Source organism: Eleginops maclovinus, chromosome 22, assembly GCF_036324505.1.
Source record: "Eleginops maclovinus isolate JMC-PN-2008 ecotype Puerto Natales chromosome 22, JC_Emac_rtc_rv5, whole genome shotgun sequence".
In the NCBI taxonomy this organism is placed as follows: Eukaryota; Metazoa; Chordata; class Actinopteri; order Perciformes; family Eleginopidae; genus Eleginops; species Eleginops maclovinus.
Window position 1 is genome coordinate 4,504,666 of NC_086370.1, and position 20,218 is coordinate 4,524,883.

Sequence of the window (20,218 nt, forward strand, 5' to 3'; positions counted from 1 at the left end):
CTCCCTTGCCAAGGTGTATTATTGTCAGGCGATATCCATGACAGAAGAGCACACTAATGACTTCATAGTGATCTTTCTGGCATTTCTTTCTCTAAATTATGCCTGGAGGATTTGTTTTGGTGGGACGGTAACATCCTATTTTAAGCCGGAATTGAAAATCTGATGACAAGAACCCTTATTAACATTTGAACATTAAGTTTTCTTTTGCCTTTTGGCTTTGCTTTCTCAATATGCCTTGCACATTAGAGGAATAGTATTTTTAATGTGTTAAAGGGCCCTGTTATGTTCATTTCATCTTAATACTTGTGTTTGTGCTTTGTGTCTCTACTGGGACATGTCTCCATGCTTTAATGTTCAAAAAGCTCTTTATTTTGCTCATACTGCCTGTGCTGCAGCACCTCTTTTCACCCCTGTGTCTCTGGAGAGAAAACAGGGATTCTAGCCTTTGCAGACCATTCACATGCACAAAAGCCTAGATAACACACTACAGGACTTCATTAAGGACTGTTTTATTCTTTTTGTAAAATTGACAAATAAATGCACAGTATCTTGTCATTCCTATGATATTGTGGTCAAACTATTAAATATCCTTGAAAACATTGTAACAAAACTCCAATAACATAAAGGAAAATAGACTTCTTCATGATATAGGAGGAGTATTGCTTCCTAGTGATGAGTCATTGTTTTGCAAGTCACAAGAAAGATAACATAATTGCACTCAAATATCAAGTCCCAATCCACTAGTATGATATATAAAGCAGACACCCAATTAAACTAATAAAACTACTGATTAAAGTACAGGAGGTAAATCAAACGTATAAAAGGTGAGACACTGCACTGAGGATTCCATGACGTCTCTCCCAATAATGGAAAGAAGGTTAGGTGTTTATTTGACTTCCTTTCTCTAAATGGATCTGTATCTCTCTGAAATTCACCAACACTCAACTTTTTCTGTCTCAAGGTGGGAATATTGTTAGAGCAAAGAGGACAGTGCAGATAAAAAGACACACTTAATTAGTAGAGGAACATATTTAATAAAGAGGCAAACAAACTTTAATAAAATCCAAATGTAATATCTACACATCCAAGGTAGGATAAAATAATCAAATACAAAATAATTATTCACTTGCAATAAGATTTCAAAAAAAACCATTTCATAACTAAATGGTAATATGTTGCCTATTTGACAAATTTTCCCAAGCCTGCTTACAAACGACACAAACAATATGTATGGGATGATTGCCATCACATAGTGGGCAGCAGACATTAGAATACAGTGTCTCCTCGGACAGACAGCAGAGGAAATGGTCGCAGTGTGACGCTGTTATTATCTGAGGCATCGGGGCGCTTCTTCAAAGCCCCACAGATAAAGAGGCTGGAGCACAGCCACAGGTCCCCGATAAAGAGACCAGCAAACCGGCCCTTATCTGCTCTGTCATATAACTAAACGATCAGTTTAGTGCCATTGTCCCTGAGCTGCTGCACGCGGAGATCTCTCTGTGGGGGGGGGCTGCAAAACAAACAGGTCTGACGCTCCCTGGTGGTAAAGGTGTCTCGGATTATTGGCACCTAATGGAGGAAAGTTTGATCGTTTTAACAGAAAACGGTACTGACAAAAAACATTTGGTGGCTAAACCAGAGAGTCACCGGTTCATGTCCCAGAATGGATACACTTTGAAGGGTGCGCTGACACTTTGAGGTGTCAGTTCACCTCCCCTTGAGCAAGACACCAGACCTGCTGCTACAATATGTATACATTTCAGTGCATATGACTATACACGAGTAATTCTATAAATTCCTCAGTTTTCATTTTCGTTTTTTAATGTGACCATGATCTCGTGTGTTATTTTGTTCAAATGTATAGGAATAAGTTGATATAATTTGAGTGTTCTTTGGCCCCCTAAAATATGGGTCGGAAATAAGTTGATGTTATATGCTTGAATTACTTATGTTATTTATATTGTTCTCGTTTTTTAGCCCATTCCCTATCTTTTGTTATCATAAAAGTGTTGCATTACTGATGGTCAGGGTGGGTTGAATCTTTAATAAACGCACACCTTTTAGAAGCATTACATATTGTGTGTACAAACTAAAAACTAAATCTGAGAAACTTTTGTAAATTGCAATTGAAAGCATAATACTTCTTTTATCTCATAGCCTACTTAATAGTCAAATGGAAATATTTACTTTCGTCTCGCGTTACTTTAACCCGGACCTCCCCTATAGCTAGTCAGGGTTAGTCAATGAACACCGTATGCTTTTTTACTTTTACCTACCTAATTAATGTCTTATATCTGCAGCCTTTGGTGTTTGATGCAGTCAATTTAAGGATTACCAAATCCCTCTATGGGCTTGTTTGCAAAATAACCCCCTCTCGCTCATCCAGCAGCTTCCTTGCAGCTTGTTTAGCATATTTACATGTGAACGGCTCGACAATCAGCAGTAATTGTGTTGCTCCTGTAATACCTTTGATCTGTAATGTTTGAAGCGCCTGTGCCAAACGCTGGCTCTCAGGTCGCCGGCGCCACCACTCACCGGGGGATCAGAGGACATGTCAATACCGACCATCAAGGAAAACCTGCCCCCCACCCCTCAGAAGTATAGCAGAGATGTAACATTCCCCACAGATCCCATGTGTAATACCTGGATCACTATTAGGTGCTTAAACATAACGGTTTCGAGCCACGATAACAACCTTAACGATGAGATGGCAAAAATCAAAAGTCAAATTGAAGTGTCCTTGGCTTTTATTTTCTTAAATACGTCATTACTTGATTTTACATCTTTATTAGGTACATAAAAAAAACTACTTTACCAGTACTCGATTAGAAGACCTGTATCTAAACAAATGTACAGCAGTATTGGCAACACCATGCACATTACAGTGCACTGACACAATAATAATATTGTTGTTCATAAGAAGAATGCTGCAGATGGTCGAGCTATGCACCAAATCTGAACATATGATTTGCGTGCAAACTCATAACTAAGTAAGAGTACAAACTAAGGCATGTCATACAGTAGCAGAAACGTAAATACTCCACTAGAGTACAATAACCTAAAAATGTAGTATACTTAAAGGAAAACTATGGCTATTTTCAAAACGTATATGTTATTACTAAGGTCTTTAACAATAAAATATAAGAAAATAGGAATGGCTCTATCCTAAATCTAAATCCTAGATTAATTCAGCATAAATGAGTGATCTCATCAAATAATAAATTGAGAATTTGGTGAGATGTTATAGATGGCACCAAGGGAAATGTATGCAGACCTTTCCTGTTTTCAAAACGGACGTTTAGAAAGGGAAAAGAAAATACACCCATATTGATGACATCACAATGTTGAGAATGGCCAATCATGCTGACTTCTTTATAACAGATTTAAACAATGAATACAAGCATGGGAACTATTTTGAGACTTAGTTCTGAGATAATGGCTTTGAAAGAGATGTTCACAAATATTGACTGAACTCTTCTTGGTGTCAAATAACGAAAGGGAACTCGGAAATTAAAATGTATTACCATTTAATATATCTACTTTCCGCGTCATATTTCAGCCTATTCTGCGCACGGTTACACTAGATGAGTAAGAAAGAAATTTAGTTTTATTGTTTACATTTAAAGCCCAAACTGAGCCAGGCCTATGGATTTTGACACCTCTCTCGGAGCTACTGTATGCAGCAGCCGCAACATGAAAGCGCGTCTCCACCTCTGCAGGAGCCAGCTGTTCCTGCCGCCGCTGGTTTCAGTCGGGGCGGACAAATGTATGAGCTCAGGAGGGTTCTCACAGACTTGGCGGCGCCAGGTCTTCACACACTCACAGGATATGTAAAGACTTCAATAACGAGCCATTAAGCCCTAATCATCGGGATCGATCAGGCGTTAACAAGGGCCTCTACATATGCAAATTGAAGGCGAGGACCGGGGCCCTACAAAAGCTGCCTCTGGCCAGGAGTAGCAACACACTCTTCCTTTGACAGTAGGTGGATTAACAGGTCACAGAGCAGCAACATGGTGAAATACTTTTCAGTGGACTGGCTGGCCCAGAGCCATGAACACACCGCGTTAACGGAGGAAGCTGTACCGGCCTGCAGACCTCACATTCCCTGCATGGTGCAGCCGCGCCCTCCGACTTATGGCAAGGGTTACTTGCAGCCAAAACCCAGGGCTTCTAAGCCCGTTGAATCAGTGGAGAGCAGCGGGCAGGAGGTCAGCCTGTGCTCACCTTTCCATCCAACCATTTGCGCCTCACCAAGTAAGTTTACAACCCATGACGGAATGCGTCTCTTTGATTTTAAAGAAAAAATATGTCAAGCTTTGTGCACTAGAATGGTGTTTAACCAGCTGTTCCTTCCTTCAGTTTCAGAAACCAGCGGGTATTCCTCCGGGTATGAGAGCGAGGCGGCTTCTTCTGAGTGTCTCTCTGTGGATGAGGGCAGTGACGCAGAGAAGGACGCAGCACAGCGCCGAGTGCGTACCAAATTTACCCCCGAGCAGATCAGCAAACTAGAGAAAATCTTCAACAAGCACAAATACCTAGATGCTGGAGAGAGAGTGAAAACAGCACAGAAACTCAGCCTCACAGAAACTCAGGTAAGAAGAGACTCAATAACAACAATTTAATACCAAAATATGCCATAGCCTATTCCTTATTCCTTGATTGTTATTTGTTTGGAGACTAACTTTATCCTTGCCCTCTCTTAGGTACGAACCTGGTTTCAGAACAGGAGGATGAAGCTCAAACGGGAGGTGCAGGATTACCTGGCTCCCCAAATCCCCCCGGTGATGTTCCAGCGTCTTTCGCCGGTTCAGTACCACAGCATGGCCGGACAGCGACCCCACTTCCTGGCCAACGGCCCAGCGTTCTACCCGCTCCCCGTCCCGCAGCTGGTCCTCCAGCAGCAGATGCGTCCCTCCTCAGGTCATGATCCACAACCCGCATTACTACTGAAGAACTTACGACCAGAGACTTTTCCAATCGAAACCCTTACAATCCAGTGCAATTCAGAGTATTTGATGTGTGATTTATATTATTATGTTATATGAAAGTTGTATATAATTTACATAAAAAGTCTATTTATCATTGAATAAAAAAATGTTTATCTTCTAACCCCTGGACTCTGAGTTTCTGTGCTTTGCATACATCACAACTGTGGAGATAAAACTGATGATATTATCTTTATTGCAGGATTAGTTCACCATGCATAGATCATCCTGCCTTTAATCTTAAAGTGGGAGGAGGTTGTAAGAAAGGGATCTGATAAAAAATGGGAGTTGTCCATTAAAGCTATCACAACCCTTTGTATGGATCTGTCAATATATCAAAGCCCAGTCAAACCAATCCTTAAAAATAAATCATTATGAATGAAATCACTTGGGTCCGCAACATCAAATTGTTCTTGTCCCCCCTTCACCTGTCAACAAAGGCAGACCATATGCTCTCCTCAATGTGCCTTGTTTGTCCCAACATCTGCACTTCAAACGCCAGCTAACGGGGAGATCATGGTCAACAATTAGTCCTAATTAAGCTGCTCATTGGTGAGTTTACACTTACAGCCGGCCTGGCTCCACTGAGTCTGGGTCTTTGTGTGGCCAAAGAATCTGGTCTGTGGTTTGAAGTCTGAGGCCTAGAGATGATAAAGGTAATATTCATGTGTATTTACACAGCAGCAGCTGAAGGGGACTTGTTCTTATTTACAGTCAAATTACATGCTATGGGTGAGGCCAACAGATCCCAATCATTGCCAAGGAAATGTCTTAGTTGGATAATGGTGCTAAACAGTAAAAGGTCGTAAAAATGTAGGAAATATAACTTGTTTAAAAAGAATGTTGTTAGAAAAATTAAAGTAACAAAAAATGTAGAATCAAATTGTTATATCTACCTCATTACATTTAAGTTTTTTATTTAAAAGCTGATACTTCGCACACTTTGTATTGCATATCTATGTTTACACTTTATTTAGTTGTCCATAAGAATGCATTCTAAATGATTCTGTATATTTATATATTGTATCTGAATCTTCTTATATTGGTTTACTGTTAGTTTATTTTATTTTAAATTCGTGTTTAATACAATGTATGTTTTTGCATGCATCTTAACAAAATCATTTTTCATTTTTTTGTGTTTGATATACTTGTGCATCCATAAACACATTAAAAGGAATTTATTTTTTAAAAGTGAGAAAAATATACAATTTTTTAAAATAAAATGTATACAAAAATATATAAATACAAAAAGTGAATACAATAAGAACAGAACAAAAATAAATTATGTGTAGAAAATCAGAATTTAAAAGAAGAAAAGCTGCAGGAATTAAGAGGTAAAAAAGTAGCAAATACAAAACTGTTGCCCGCGGGATTCTGATGAATAACTCGTTCAGTGTGAACTGATTCCACACAGTATGACCACAAAAGGGTTTTAAACCAGGTCAGTTTTTATTATTTATGTTCTATATCGCTAAGGGTGTGATTTTAATGTATTATATATACAATATTTATTACCTCTAGTGTCGGATTTTGGAAAATTGATTTTGAGTTTTCTCATGGCAGTTAGAGTATAGGGGACAAACCAGGGGACTTATTAAGATACCTTACCGTTACTGCGCTCATAAAGAATGATAAGAATAAGAATAATGCGTATTGAACTGGTTTCATTAATTAGTGAGTTTATTTAAAGTAATTAGTTAGAAGCCCTATGGGCTTGGAACCAGAGGGGCGTAAGTGGCATTTGACAAACTTTACAGGAGAGCCAAAACAAAATTTTGACCACACTTCAATCAACTGTATTTATTAACCTTCAACCACAACATTGCAACCACATAAATACTTATATGAGTTAGTAAAACATATTATGGCATATTAACACAATGAACATATACTAAAACCTTGTAAAATCTTAAAAATGTGGCAAAAACCTCAGATACGCCTTTTTGGCACCAAACATTTCCAATTCTTCTAAAGACAAGGCGTATCTGCTGATCAATGCAGAAATGATTGGTCAAAACATTGGTTAAAAACACTGTCACTTCATAAGTAATTCATTTTTCATTTTATTTAAACTAGTGTATACAATACACACATTCAGATTTCTTACTATTTTCACTTTTCGATTTAGTTCCATTCCAATTTAGCCCGGCCATTGCTTTCCTACGCAATTCCGCTCGATTCTCATCTCCCTTCAGTGCTCATTCTGAGATTGGTGTCATTTAATTTCAAACAGTTTAATTTCAATTCTCATTCATGAGTTCACATTCATGTATTTCATTTCAAACAGTTTAATTTCAGTTCTCTTGTTTTTTACGCATTTCACTTTTCAGTTCACTTAGGCCAGGGGTGTCCAAACTTTTTTCACTGAGGGCCACATACAGAAAAATTTACGGAGAGCTGGGCCCCTTATAGAGGTGAATATTGCCTCATAAGTTAAGTTATAAGTTAGCAAAACTATCAAATGTAGTCGAATAATGTTACTCATTCCTTAAAACAGAAGCCTCAGATTGCTGATAATAAGAGTAAATATGAAGGTTAAATTTCAAGCTTATTATAGAAATAAGTTATTGTCTTTTTTTTTATCAACTCAGATTTGTTAGAAAATGTTTTAATTCTAAATGACTGAATTTATTTGAAATTGGGCTCATTAATATATTTTAACATTTAAATTTGAGAAGTATAATATAAGACAAGCAAAAGTTTAAATTGTGGGCCATATTCCATTATACATTTAGAATTTGCTGAGGGCCGTTTCAAAATGTCCTGCGGGCCGCATTTGGCCCCCGGCTATCTGTTCACTCACTGCCCACTGTCAGAGTGTTATAGAACTCTGCATAATAGTGAGGAATACTCCCATTGGTAGGTCTTTTTTCTTTAAGGCACTGATTCCTGGAGGACTTTCATACATTGAGCTGGGGTGTGTGGTTCTGGTGCCTCTGGTTGCCTGTAGTGCCACCGTCAGTTTTCGGAAGGTTGGGGCGGTGAAATCATACTTGAAGAAGATTGTTTTTGGTTCCTCTTTCGTGTAGCGGAACCATTTAATCTTCTGCCAATGAACTGCTTGTCCCTCCTCATCTTTTGTTCTGTTTTTGAGTATTGGAGAGGGACTTGAAGTCCAGAAAGTCCTTGTGTCCAATTTCATGTACACTGTATGGGTCGTTCTTTCTTGCCATTCTCACAAGAGTGTAGTAGCCATCAGTAGATATAAACTTTTCTTCTTGCAGTTTCCACTGCAGCATGCACGCTATCGCACTCCATCTGGCTGTGACCAGACTCCATGTATTTATGGTCAATAGTGGAGAGAGGCAGTGAGCTGACAGCATGCATGCACATCAGGCTAAAGGCAGCATTCCTGTTCTGTCCACCACAAGTATCTGAATAAAGAACTGCGTGTTTTACATGAGGACTACATTTTTTAAGGTGCTTGTAAACACATGTAGTGATCTCTGAAGATCCACGGCCACCTTCCCCCTCATGCCACATGTAACACACGACATCTTTACTGTCTAATTCATACACAGTGATGTTGTACATACTTAGCCTGCGTGAGTAGAACAGGCTACTTACGGAGTGGTCAACACTTGTTCCAGGTCAAAAGTGACAGCCTTGTATGACACATGTTCTTTTGCTTTCTTTTTATCATTTCCTTTTTGTTCTCTGGACTGGGTCTTTCTTAACTGGTGGGCATCATATTCATCCTTGTGATTAGTCTTCTCACTGTCTTCTAAACATTGGTACCAGAATATTTACAACAGGTTTTAAATGATAAAAACATACTAAGAGATCAGCACATGTGTTTACAAGTACCTTAAAGAACTTAGTCCTCATATAAAACATGCAGTTCTTTATTTAGAATATTTACAACAGGTTGTAAATATTCTGTACAAGTAGGCACCATATTTATTATCTCATGAATGACTATATATAACCTTCTCCAGTCTATTGGGACTCACAACAATCCCTGAATGCAGCCACAATCCATTCAGATGCACTGCACTAGTGCCCAGTTATCTTAGTATGTTTTTATAGCAGTAAAGAATGAAGTGTATATGTTACTTACATCTGATTCTAATAGCTCTGTTTAAAAATAAGAATATGTAAAATGTATCTTTGGAGACAGCTCCATCTTTGAACTCCTTGATAATGTGAAAAGGAGAACAGTAATAATGCTTTCATTATTTGAGCACTTACAACAATGCCTTTTAAAGAGCTCTAAAACATTATCTTAATTGGGGGGAGGCCCTTTTTCCCACAATAGCCCCTCCAAATGTCTGTGCACGTCCCTGCACAATGGTACATAACATATGACAAAAACATGTGTAGTATTTCAGAATTTAAAAGGTGGCATTTGTTTGATTTGATCAATAGTATACTTCCAATCAAAGCACGTTTCCCATGAAATATGAGGAATATTATAATATTTGACAGGATGTAGGGTCAATGGGAGGAGGGACAGAGTCTGACATACTTCATTGATGCAGTTTTGCTGTAAATGATTTATTTGATAACAATTTAATCCTCATTGTTCTCCCAGGTTACCTGTTGTGTGGGGTTTGAAGGGGCCCCGGGGCCTTTCAGCAAATGTCTCATTGTAAACAGGTCAACACAGATCAAACAGAACCTTCTCACTTTCTGATGCGAAGACACCCTGCCATAACAAAAGTTTCCACACCAGCCTGCCTCATCTCAGACAGACAGCTGTCTGAGATGAGGCAGGCTGAGGCTCATCACTGATTTGACAGTCAGCCTGGCAATCACACACACATCAGTCTGTACAGCAGAATAAAGGTACCCCTGATGCACAGTAAATGTCATCAGGCTTTATATTATCATGAGACATTTTATAAAGATTTATTAGGTCAAGTTTGATAACACTTTAGTTATTTTGTGTCACTACATGACATTGTTATTATAGTGTAACAGCATTTCCATAGGGGATAAAACTTTTACTCGTTTATAATAAATAAAATACACTTCTATAATGATTACAGTTTACTCTAAGTGGTTATTTTACAGCAATGAATGATCAATTATAGTGACTTATGACCAGCTTTATGACAGTGATTATTGCATTATTGTAATTAAATTATAGTTATTTAAACAATGTGGCCTATAATACACTTTCATCCTTGCAAAGCGTAAGTGAACAGCAATTATGAAACTTTTCATACTATCAATTATAAGATATTAAACAACATCGTATTGTAAATGCCATTTGAATAATGCTGATTATGCATTATAGGCATGGACGTCAGCCTATTTTCTTTATGTTGGTAATTTTTTGATCAATATATGGCTGATAGGACATTTTATGCGACAGGGAATATGTGAAAGTCTGAATGTGTTTGGTCGATGGCACAGCAGGACTGAGAGCACACTTGAGAGAGTTCTTAAATAGGGTTACAATCTGGTATTTTAGTTAACAGCCCTGTATTCATAGCGGATATCACCCTGCCTTACTTCATGCAGAGATCATTTCTGCCAGGTAGCTGATACTCAGACTCAGTGGCGCCGGGGCCAGCCATGGACGTGAGAAAACCCACAGCCCGGCCTCTATTAACCCCAATTACACCCACCATCAAGTTTCTATCGTTCCGCTGAGAGGCCTTTGCATATGCAAATAAATATGTGTGCCCCTCCCTCAAAGAGTGACATCAACACAAACAAACCTTAAGACCACAACATGGCAAACTTCTCTGCGGAATGGCTCTCCAAAAGTTATGATGAGGCAGCGCTCCTTTCAAAAGTCTGCAGTGAAATTGAGGAATCTACTAAGAAATAGTATTCCCTCTCCAAACAGTAAGTCCGCTGATAGACTTTGCACCGCCATGTCTTTGTCTGTTTTGACTTCGGCTGAATGAATGAAGGAATACTTCGGTTGACAGCGAAGGGGACGCCGCCCAGCAGCGGAACATGAGGACCACGTTCATGTGTGCGCAGATCAGCAGGTTGGAGAGGGTGTTCAGCAGGCACAGGCACCTGGGTACGATGCAGAGGAGGAGGATTGCTAAGAGACTGCACATCTCTGAAGCTCAGGAGGTAGTGGGGTCCCATGTGAAGCAACCTGGCATGTGTTTTTCATAAAAGGTTTTCCCTCAATCATAACCACTTACTTTGGTGTAAATAACACAGGGCAGATACAATAAAACAAGCCCTGCATTAAAAATAAATGTATAAGAATTGGCATCAAAACAATACGAATTTTTCCCAAAAGCCCATTGCAGAAGAAATATGCAATATATTGAATAATAATGAGGAATTCAGAAAAAGCACTATCACTTTATTGTGCAGTCTGGGGGTTTTCGTTGTATTACCTCTATGGGTGCCTTTCACTTATTACCTCACAATACATCACAGGAATGCTATGAAGCACATCTTTGTTTGAAATGTCATTGCACTTAAGCAGAAGTCTAGAGACCATAAAATGGCAACTCTACTAAAATAACTCAAGATTTTACCAACGTACAGTACTTGAGTGTATGTGGGAAGTTATTAAATACGTCTAGTCAACTTTGATAAGTACATATTTTAGGTAATTGTACTTTACGTGACTATTTAAATGTAATGCTATAATGTATGCTTTACTCCACTACAATTTGGAAGACAAACATGTTCTTTTTGCCCACCAAATGTATTTGACAAGATGAGTTGCCAGTTACTTTGCATGTTAACATTTTATTGCAAAGATTAAATTGACTGATGAATTATGAATATTATTGGATAAAATACCTGGGAGTATACAAACAGTCATTATAGGTATTGTCCTTTACCAGCTGAAACATCTAAATTGTTCTCCAGTGAAATCCAGTGATATAATGTATATTATTTAAAAATGGCCATATATCATACTGTTTGTTTTGGTACTTTCGGTTTATTTTGATGCTAACACTTTGCTATGACTTTAAATAACATTATGATGCCAAACTTACAGACTAATGCTACACCTTGGTATTATAATTTAGTAAAATATCTGAGTACTACTTCCACCACTGCTGAAATGTTCTGTTTTAGTAGTTTTTGAGAGGGCTCTTGATTGCATTATTCATTATAATTTTCCTAGCTGATCATATTTATCCCCCTAGGGAAAGACTTGGTTCCAGAACAGGGGGATGAAGCTGAAACGGATAGTCCCTCTCTGTTATTTTTCCTCCTTCCTACAGAATAGATAATGAAAGGGTAAGTTGTCATTTGTCAGTCTAGTCCTGATTCATAAACCCTTCTTATATACTTTATAACCACTAATACAACATAAATAAAAAATGACAAGTAATGATATAACACAATAGTGTATTGTTGTCATTTCAACAATACACTATATGTTTGTAATAACAGGAACACTCCCTATACCAGTAACTTTGTCCGGGATAGTCATACAGTCCCCAGAATCACCCTGGTGTTTGCTGTTCCCCTTTAGTTCATGCACAAAAAAAGCATTTCATTCTGGGCTCAGCAGGTGAAAATACAAAGGGGGGCTACCTGCTGCCTCCTCTGCTGTTTCAGCACCCCGCCCTGAGTGGACAGCTCTTCGCAGCCTGCAGCCGCTTCTACCCGCTGCTGCACAGGCTGCACCCAAGCAAAATATGTAGACTATCTGACAAATAAAACACTATCGACAGGCTAAGATATAGCTAACACAACATAGGAGTGGAATATAATTAACATTTAGTATATAGAATGGACATTAATTTAAATACAGATCTAAAGTGTGAAGTCAGTAGGTACTTGGACTGCAGCCATAGGGTCACCGGTTCAAGTCCCCAAACAGACCTAAAATATGGAGTGGGGACTGCTTCTTTGAGAGGTCCCAGTTCACATCCTGCTGTGGTGCCCTTGAGCAAGGCCCCGGACACCCTAAGTGCAAGTCTAAGTGCACTCCCATTCCCCCAAACATGCTAAAGAACAACAGTACAGAATACTGCGCAGGGGTAGGGAACGGTGTATTCTGTCCAAATAAGGCCTAATGTCTAATGACGAAAAAATGGAAAAACTTGTCGTAGCATATTATGGCTAAATAATGCTGAACGACCATTAAGAATACAGTGTAGTGGTAAGGCAGGGTGTACTGTGTCCAAATAAGGCATAATACAGTATGTTGTAAAGCTAAAATCTAAAATCTTGCCTAGGGCAGCAAATTGGTAAGGGCCAGTCCTGTATGGAGAACCTCTATTCCCAGCGGCTCAGGAAGAAACCCCACAGGATTATAAAAGACCCCCATCACCCTGAGCAACAAACGGTTCTGTTTGCTGCTTTCTGGCAGGCGATACCGCAGCATCAGGTTGTAAACCACCGACTCAGAGACAGTTAAATGGATCTCTGTTAAGTGCCTCTTTATTTATCTAAATAGTTTTCAATACACAGTATTTAATTTAATTTGACCCTACAACATTTAATTGTACATTTTGTTCTTGTATGTATTATATTCCATTTGAATGTATATAGACTACTTCTTGCACTATTTCTACTTTAGTTGTATTTACATTTTGCAACATTCTATTGCACTATTTAATTTCTCTTCTGTTATGTCTTTGACTATTTTATAGGTTTTATTTGTTTTATGTCCTATACATATTCATGTCGCTTTGTTGGAGCCTGGGACTTAAGATTTTCATTGCCATAACTAAACTGTAGATGCCTTGCATATGACTATAAAACCTTGAATCTTGAATCTCAAATGTAATTTTGAGTCACAAAGAATATCTGGCTTTTTAGATTGGGATCTGATTTGAATTTTTCCATCCAAAAGAAGCTTAATAATGTGAAAACATGAATGGCTGGCCCCAACAATCAAAGCCATTACTGAACCAGCAGATCAGTGTGTCACCATCTGTTGCAGCAGTGATATTACCTGCAACAAAAGCAACACATGGTGTCCCTGTTTTCACCATGCTCTGCTTTAATCTCACACATACTGTTTCTCCCTCTGTTTTCTTTATTTTGAAGGGGATCATAGTGGCTGTAGAGAATCATAAAGAAGGAGAGGATAACGCTTATGTGTCACATTATCTTTGGTGCAGGAAGTATTCAGATCCTGAAAAGCACTAATACCACACTAAAAATACGTAACTGTAAATATGTTTTTAAACAATCTCATCTAAAATAAAATAAAAGCTCAGAATTATTCTAAATACAAATGTGAACAGATGGCACATATTTTTTCTCACTGATAACTGATTAATTGTGTAATTATCCATCTGTTGTTGATCTGCCTTGTAAAAAATAATATTTTTTTCATCGTTTTTCCTAAATGCCAGGAAATGAATTATAAAAGAACCTAGTAAATAAAGCTTTATGGTATAGTGGAGTAAAACGGATATTATATCCCTTTGAACTTTAGTGGAGCAGAAGTATGAAGTGGCATAAAATACTCAATTAAAGTACCACTACTTTGCAATACAATACTTGAGTAAATGTATTTAGTAACACTCCAAAACTGCACATACATGCACAGACACATATGAAGGGAAATAAGAAAGAGAGGGTCAGTTTTGTGCTCTCTCCAGCCTGTCCCTCTTCTCCTGCAGCCGCTGTAATGACGCGTTCCTCGGCAGGTATTTCCCCCGGCGTCCGGTGGCATGGCTCCAGGCCGTGATGGCTCTCTCTGCTTGAAGATTTGCATCTTCAAAAGGGACTTCAAAGCCGATGTAACTGCTAGATGATTGAGCTCTTTTGTCTCCCGATTGAACTGTTCGCACGTAGTTGAGAGTGAGACGGAGAGACGGCGCCCTCCTGTCTGCCGGAGGTGTGTATTGCCTCACGTTAGAGTTATTAGTTGGCACCAGCTAAAGAGGTAACTGATTGAGTCACAAAATGCATTATGATTTGCAATCAGGAAGGGAAATAGCAGGTAAGCACATCGACAGGGATGGCAGGGTTATTTTAAATGTGTTTACAATTACTAGTTGCCTTGAAAAACAAATGTAACCTTATCTGAGTTTCAAAATAAAAAATGTTTCCTTATTACTTTCTGTAACTTGGATTACCTCACTATCATTTGGGAGAAATTACAAGAGAAAATAAATATGAATAACGATGGGTTTTTTTGTTGTGAGAAAACAGAACAATTGGACCATAAGAAAACATGTCCCCACCACTTTTGGACATGGCCAATTTTCTTCATGGCCAATTTGTCCCACGATGGGGAAATGGACATTATTACAGCAGCACATAAAGTGAGGATAGACTAATATGTATACAATGCATATATACAGTACTACTAGTTATTTAAATCCTAAATGTGTCCCCACCACCTTTTCTAACAAAGTGACGTCCCTGATTTAGATAAAAAATGTGTCATCTGCTTAGAGATTTCATTTATTTAATTCAAACCTTGGATAAAACATGTTTTTTAAGGAATTGGGGAACTTTTTTTTTTTTTAATCCATGTCCACTTACGTCTTAAGGGGCTGTGTAAATGGCTGTATATTTTGGGTTGGTTCAACTTTCATATTTAGTTTGCACTTTTAAAACTGTTACTTAGCTACAACTTTAAAACAAAAAATAAGGGAACAGTTTCCAAGCATTTAAAAAATGGTGGCTTCCAAAAAGATAGTAGTAGAACACAAGAAAACGTCTTCAAAAATATGTTCATACATAGCAAACCACATTTTAGCCAACTTGCAATAAGCAGAACTTCTAAACATGTGGAAACTGTTGCCTTTTTGTTTTAGTTTTAGCTAATTAACAGCTATTAGGGTCCAGATACTGACCCTTACTATAATAAATAAAAACTTCGGATACCTCCCACCAGGAGGCACGATTATCAGAGGTCCCTTTAGGAATCCATGCCTCAGTATAATGAGGGGGCATTGTTCAGTTTCTGGACCCTGTAACCATTTATGCATCACATCCACAGCACTGATACTTTGTGCTTTGTGGAAGTCTGCAGGGATAACAGGGAGAGTTCCTGCCTCTAATGGCAACAGGAGCATCAATAAATGATCCATTGTGAGAGGGTGGGGTCTCACTTGAATGACAATGAGTGCTTCACTGCTGCTCTGGATCAGGTGAGTGGATGCTGAAGAGGTGTGAACAGTCTCAGTGGATCTGCAGCTGGACGGCAGCAGACGGACTGGAGCCGGGGCCGGATGATGGTGACGGTGGTGTTTAAAGGGATGGGATCAAGTTTACAGCACAGTGGGATTATTTCAACGGTTGGAAATGGAAAGTTAGCATTTGAATCACTGAAGATTCAGGCAGTCACTTACTTCTGCACCAGCAGCCAAATCCTTTAATCCAACACAGGTTAGAGACACTTCCCATACCACAGACATCTCTCTGGGAGCAGTTTGAGGATAGTGTCTGGCCCAAGGACACTCTGGCTGTGGGAGAGGGATTCAACAGCTGATTTCTGAATCTGAGACACAGTTTCATATGTATTGTAAAATACATATTTGAATAAAAATATACATTATAGGTATAACATTATAATGACATTGTTTCATATAAATGTAAAATATGATTTAAAGTTTAATTTAGGTGAATTCAAGACTAACTTAATCGACAACACGTGTTTGTTTCTTTACATTTTCTTAACACTAGTCCAAAATAAGACTCAATGAGTTTTATTTTTGCCTTTAGTGTCTTGCATATTTTGATGGGAATGTTTTTGCACTCTCTGGAGTAAGATTTAAATGTACCTATTCAATTGAGTATTTCTATATTGTTGGAAATTTCACTTTAGGATCTGAGAGCTTTTTCATCCATGGTATTTAGTTTGAATCAATACATTTAGAGAGAAATAGCTGATTATACATACTATAGGAACATATATTGAGAGTCCTAGGCTTGTATAAGGACAAATGGTGGCTTTTGCAGACCCTAAGGTATTTAGGGAAACACTACATTTTTTAGAAACAAACTAATTGTTTTCAATAGTAAAGAAAAGGGCCAACTTAGTTAACATTGTTTTGTTTTTATGCGGTTAAAGCAGCAATACTGAGGCAATTTCCTGAGTACTGTTGCCCATCAGAGTTGCCCCCCAAAATGCCTAGTGTACCGCCACCATAAATCATTTATAGCATGTTAATCTGTTTCGTCTGAATCAACTTCCTCCACTTACATAACCCAGTCTAAAAAGGCAAAATGCATACATTCAATATTAATGCAAATATTTCTTTATTTAACAAAACAACAGAAAGAAATATTCACACAACAGTTATATAAAATAGAATATTTGAATATTTTATTTAGCCAATTATGGGATTTTTTGTTTTGTTACAGCAGCATTTTAACAAGGTATTGCACATCAAATAAAATAAAATAAAATAAAAACATTGTTAATAATAACAAAATGAGTTATCACTTCCCTCCACATCAAAGATAAATATGAGGAGTTGTGATCTAACATAATGACACATTTCAAAATAAACGCTATGTAGTCCTTACAATGAGGGGATGGCAGACCGGTACCCAGAGTGTGTGTGTTTGCGTGTTTGAGGTCATCCGTGCTGTAGAGAGGATGATGAAATGGCGGGTCGCCTGGTGGAAAACCTCTGCAGCCCCATTTTCCCATGCCCTATGCCTCTTTAAAGTGACATCTGAAAGAGGTATATGCATAGGAAAAAGGAACAGCGAGTGTAAAGACTCCTGGCTCTAACCCCCCCGACGCTGCATGCTGGAGACCTGTGGGGGGAAAGAGAGGAACAACACTGGTCAGTTACAAGGCTCACATACAAGACAATAGCAGATATGATTCAGCTGTTTGACTGATGGCTTCGATATGCAGAGGTAGGAAAAAAAATGAAAGAAATTGCAAATCTTAGCTGTATTTTACCAATATATTCAACGTTCTAGGAGTTGTTTAAAACAAAAATAGACAGAACACATTAAAAAGATCTCTCTCTCTCTCTTAAAATGGTTCAGTTTCATTTTCAAAAAATGTCCAAAATGACTAAAAAAGAAAGAAAGTGTAGGGACTAAATTAGAAATTGATTGAGAAAGTAATGAAAATTTGGAATCACAGACTAAAGCTCCTCTTTTCTGTTAAAGCTAACTTAGTATGGAGCTTAATCTGGGACAAAAGTGTTGATCATTTGAAAAAATGTAATGTATTTCAAGTTTCTGATCTTTAAAGAAAATGCAATAATGTATTCAAACTCAAAATAAAGTCTTAGGGATCCAGTTGAAAAATTAGAATGATAGAATCAAGAACTTGTGAGATATTCAAAAAAGTAAGGCCTGAGTTTGGATTGCCTTTCTCCAGTTTAAAGCAAGCAGTAAATATAAATGAGTGTATGAAATGTAGAGGTCTTACCCTGTGGAGGTCCAGAAGATGTCTCCTGGGACGGTGCCTCCTCTCTGCATTTATCCCCCAACAGGGACCTTGAAGATGTCTGAGACGGACACAGTAGCTGTTGTGTAGCTCTCTCAGCACCCGTCCTCCCTCCTTGGTTCCGAGCCACGGCGACACACCTGTGGACACATGAGAAAAACAGGAAATATCTGTGTGTGTGTAGAGTCATGGTGTGCCGCGCTAACAGTAAACTTATTACTGTTATCGTGTCTGTGGACGGGGTAGGGGCTCAGGACGGCGCGTTCCTGCTGCTCGAAAAGTTCCTTATCTGTTCAGGGGCCCCCGCTGCTTTACTGCACTCAAGGTCTCTGGACAAGGACTCTCAGGGTGTGCTGAAGGGAGACACACACGCACGCATGCACGCTAGCACGCACACACACACACACAGGCTGTTGGTGTAGTGGAGGGAGTGCTGTGGCATGTCAAGGCCGGTGTGCATCCAGGCGGAGATAAATCTTTTTCTAATTCAGAGCAGCAATCATATATCACAGAGTTCAGTAAAGGAAGACGTGAATTTAAATGTTGGCAATTTAAGAGGTTATACAAAATCCTACAGCTAATTCTGAACTCAGCTGCTAGGGAAAAAATTGGGATCAATAAAGTAATCTATCTATCTATCTATCTATCTGTCCGTCCGTCCGTCCGTCTGTCCGTCTATCCATCCATCCATCCATCCATCCATCCATCCATCCATCCATCCATCCATCCATCCATCCATCCATCCATCCATCCATCCATCCATCCATCCATCTATCCATCCATCCATCCATCCATCCATCCATCCATCCATCCATCCATCCATCCATCCATCTATAGGGTTTAAAACTAACAAACTATAAAACTTGAGCACATTACTCTTTATTACTCTGTTTTCTGCCATACTTAAAGAAACATGTAGTAAGGACTACAAATGAATAATAAAAAAATAGCTTCACTGATTCTCAGAGACATTTTCTTGTATCACAGCTTCTTTTTGACATTAATAAAGACACATATTTAGATGATATAAAAGGAAACATACATTTATCATAGTGGAGCAGTTTTGGCTTTAAAGCGCTGTTGCATCACATGGTGTATTGCAAATTCAGATCTCTGCTGCTCGGCTATAAAACGTAAAAATAGAGCACATTACTCTAGTGTTAGCTACACTGAATTGGTATCTTTTAGAATCAATCTAAAAAAAAGATTTGCCAGGGATTACAGAAGAAAGTTAACATATATGTCTAATAGTGGCACATGTACATAATGGACTAACATGGTCTTGTTAATTCATTTAAAAAATCCCGGAAAATATTGGAAAGGCAAACTAAGGAATCTTTTTAAAGATAGCTGAAGACATTGTTTTTTAAATAAGTTTTAATTAATTATTTGAGATAAAAACAAAAGATTTGTTTATTTATTATTTTATTGTATTTATTAATTTAGTCTTATTTCTGCCTGGCTTTTATTGAGCTGATTATCTGCTGTGAACATTTGACTTATTGTTTTAATGTATTCTAGAAAATCCTGTGTGTATATGTTCATGTGTGCTAATATCTTTTAACCTCTGACTTGAATTGAATGTATTATATTCTGTTGCTGCGTTCTGTGCATGAAATGTGCTATATTTATTTTTGATTTTAATAACCTTCAGCCTGTAAACGTCTCCGTATCTCCGGGTTAAATGATGGGCAACGTGAGGAGAATTGCATAAAATGTTCACAAGAAATGTTTTGACCCCAGTCTTCTAGTTTTCTTCAGCATGTTTTGTATCATTCTTACATATGAACATAACATACACAATCTTTATATGCAACGTTTGGATTCATATTAATAAGAATTATGAAAACATATATCAAACTGTGCAAGGCTGTAATAACGAAACATTATTCAAATGTGCAATAACTATATTGTGATGCACACGCCATTTCATTTTCAATATTTTGGTCATATGACAATA

The 20,218-nt window shown here is 38.2% G+C and overlaps 1 protein-coding gene and 1 long non-coding RNA gene across 2 annotated transcripts; one reads left to right on the forward strand and one right to left on the reverse strand.

The window, feature by feature from the left end:
* The first annotated feature begins 3,998 nt into the window (after positions 1 to 3,998).
* On the forward strand, positions 3,999 to 4,953 carry LOC134858305 (homeobox protein vent1-like). Its single transcript, XM_063874122.1, is given in 4 exon segments — positions 3,999 to 4,257; positions 4,363 to 4,595; positions 4,707 to 4,919; positions 4,921 to 4,953. Coding segments are annotated over 4 exon segments (723 nt in total). The 5' UTR covers positions 3,999 to 4,013.
* A 12,130-nt stretch (positions 4,954 to 17,083) lies between these two features.
* Positions 17,084 to 18,334, reverse strand: LOC134859018 (uncharacterized). Its single transcript, XR_010165033.1, has 2 exons — positions 18,241 to 18,334; positions 17,084 to 17,609 (listed from the first exon to the last, which is right to left on the reverse strand). It is a non-coding gene; the product is annotated as an uncharacterized LOC134859018 (long non-coding RNA).
* Between the last annotated feature and the right edge of the window lie 1,884 nt (positions 18,335 to 20,218).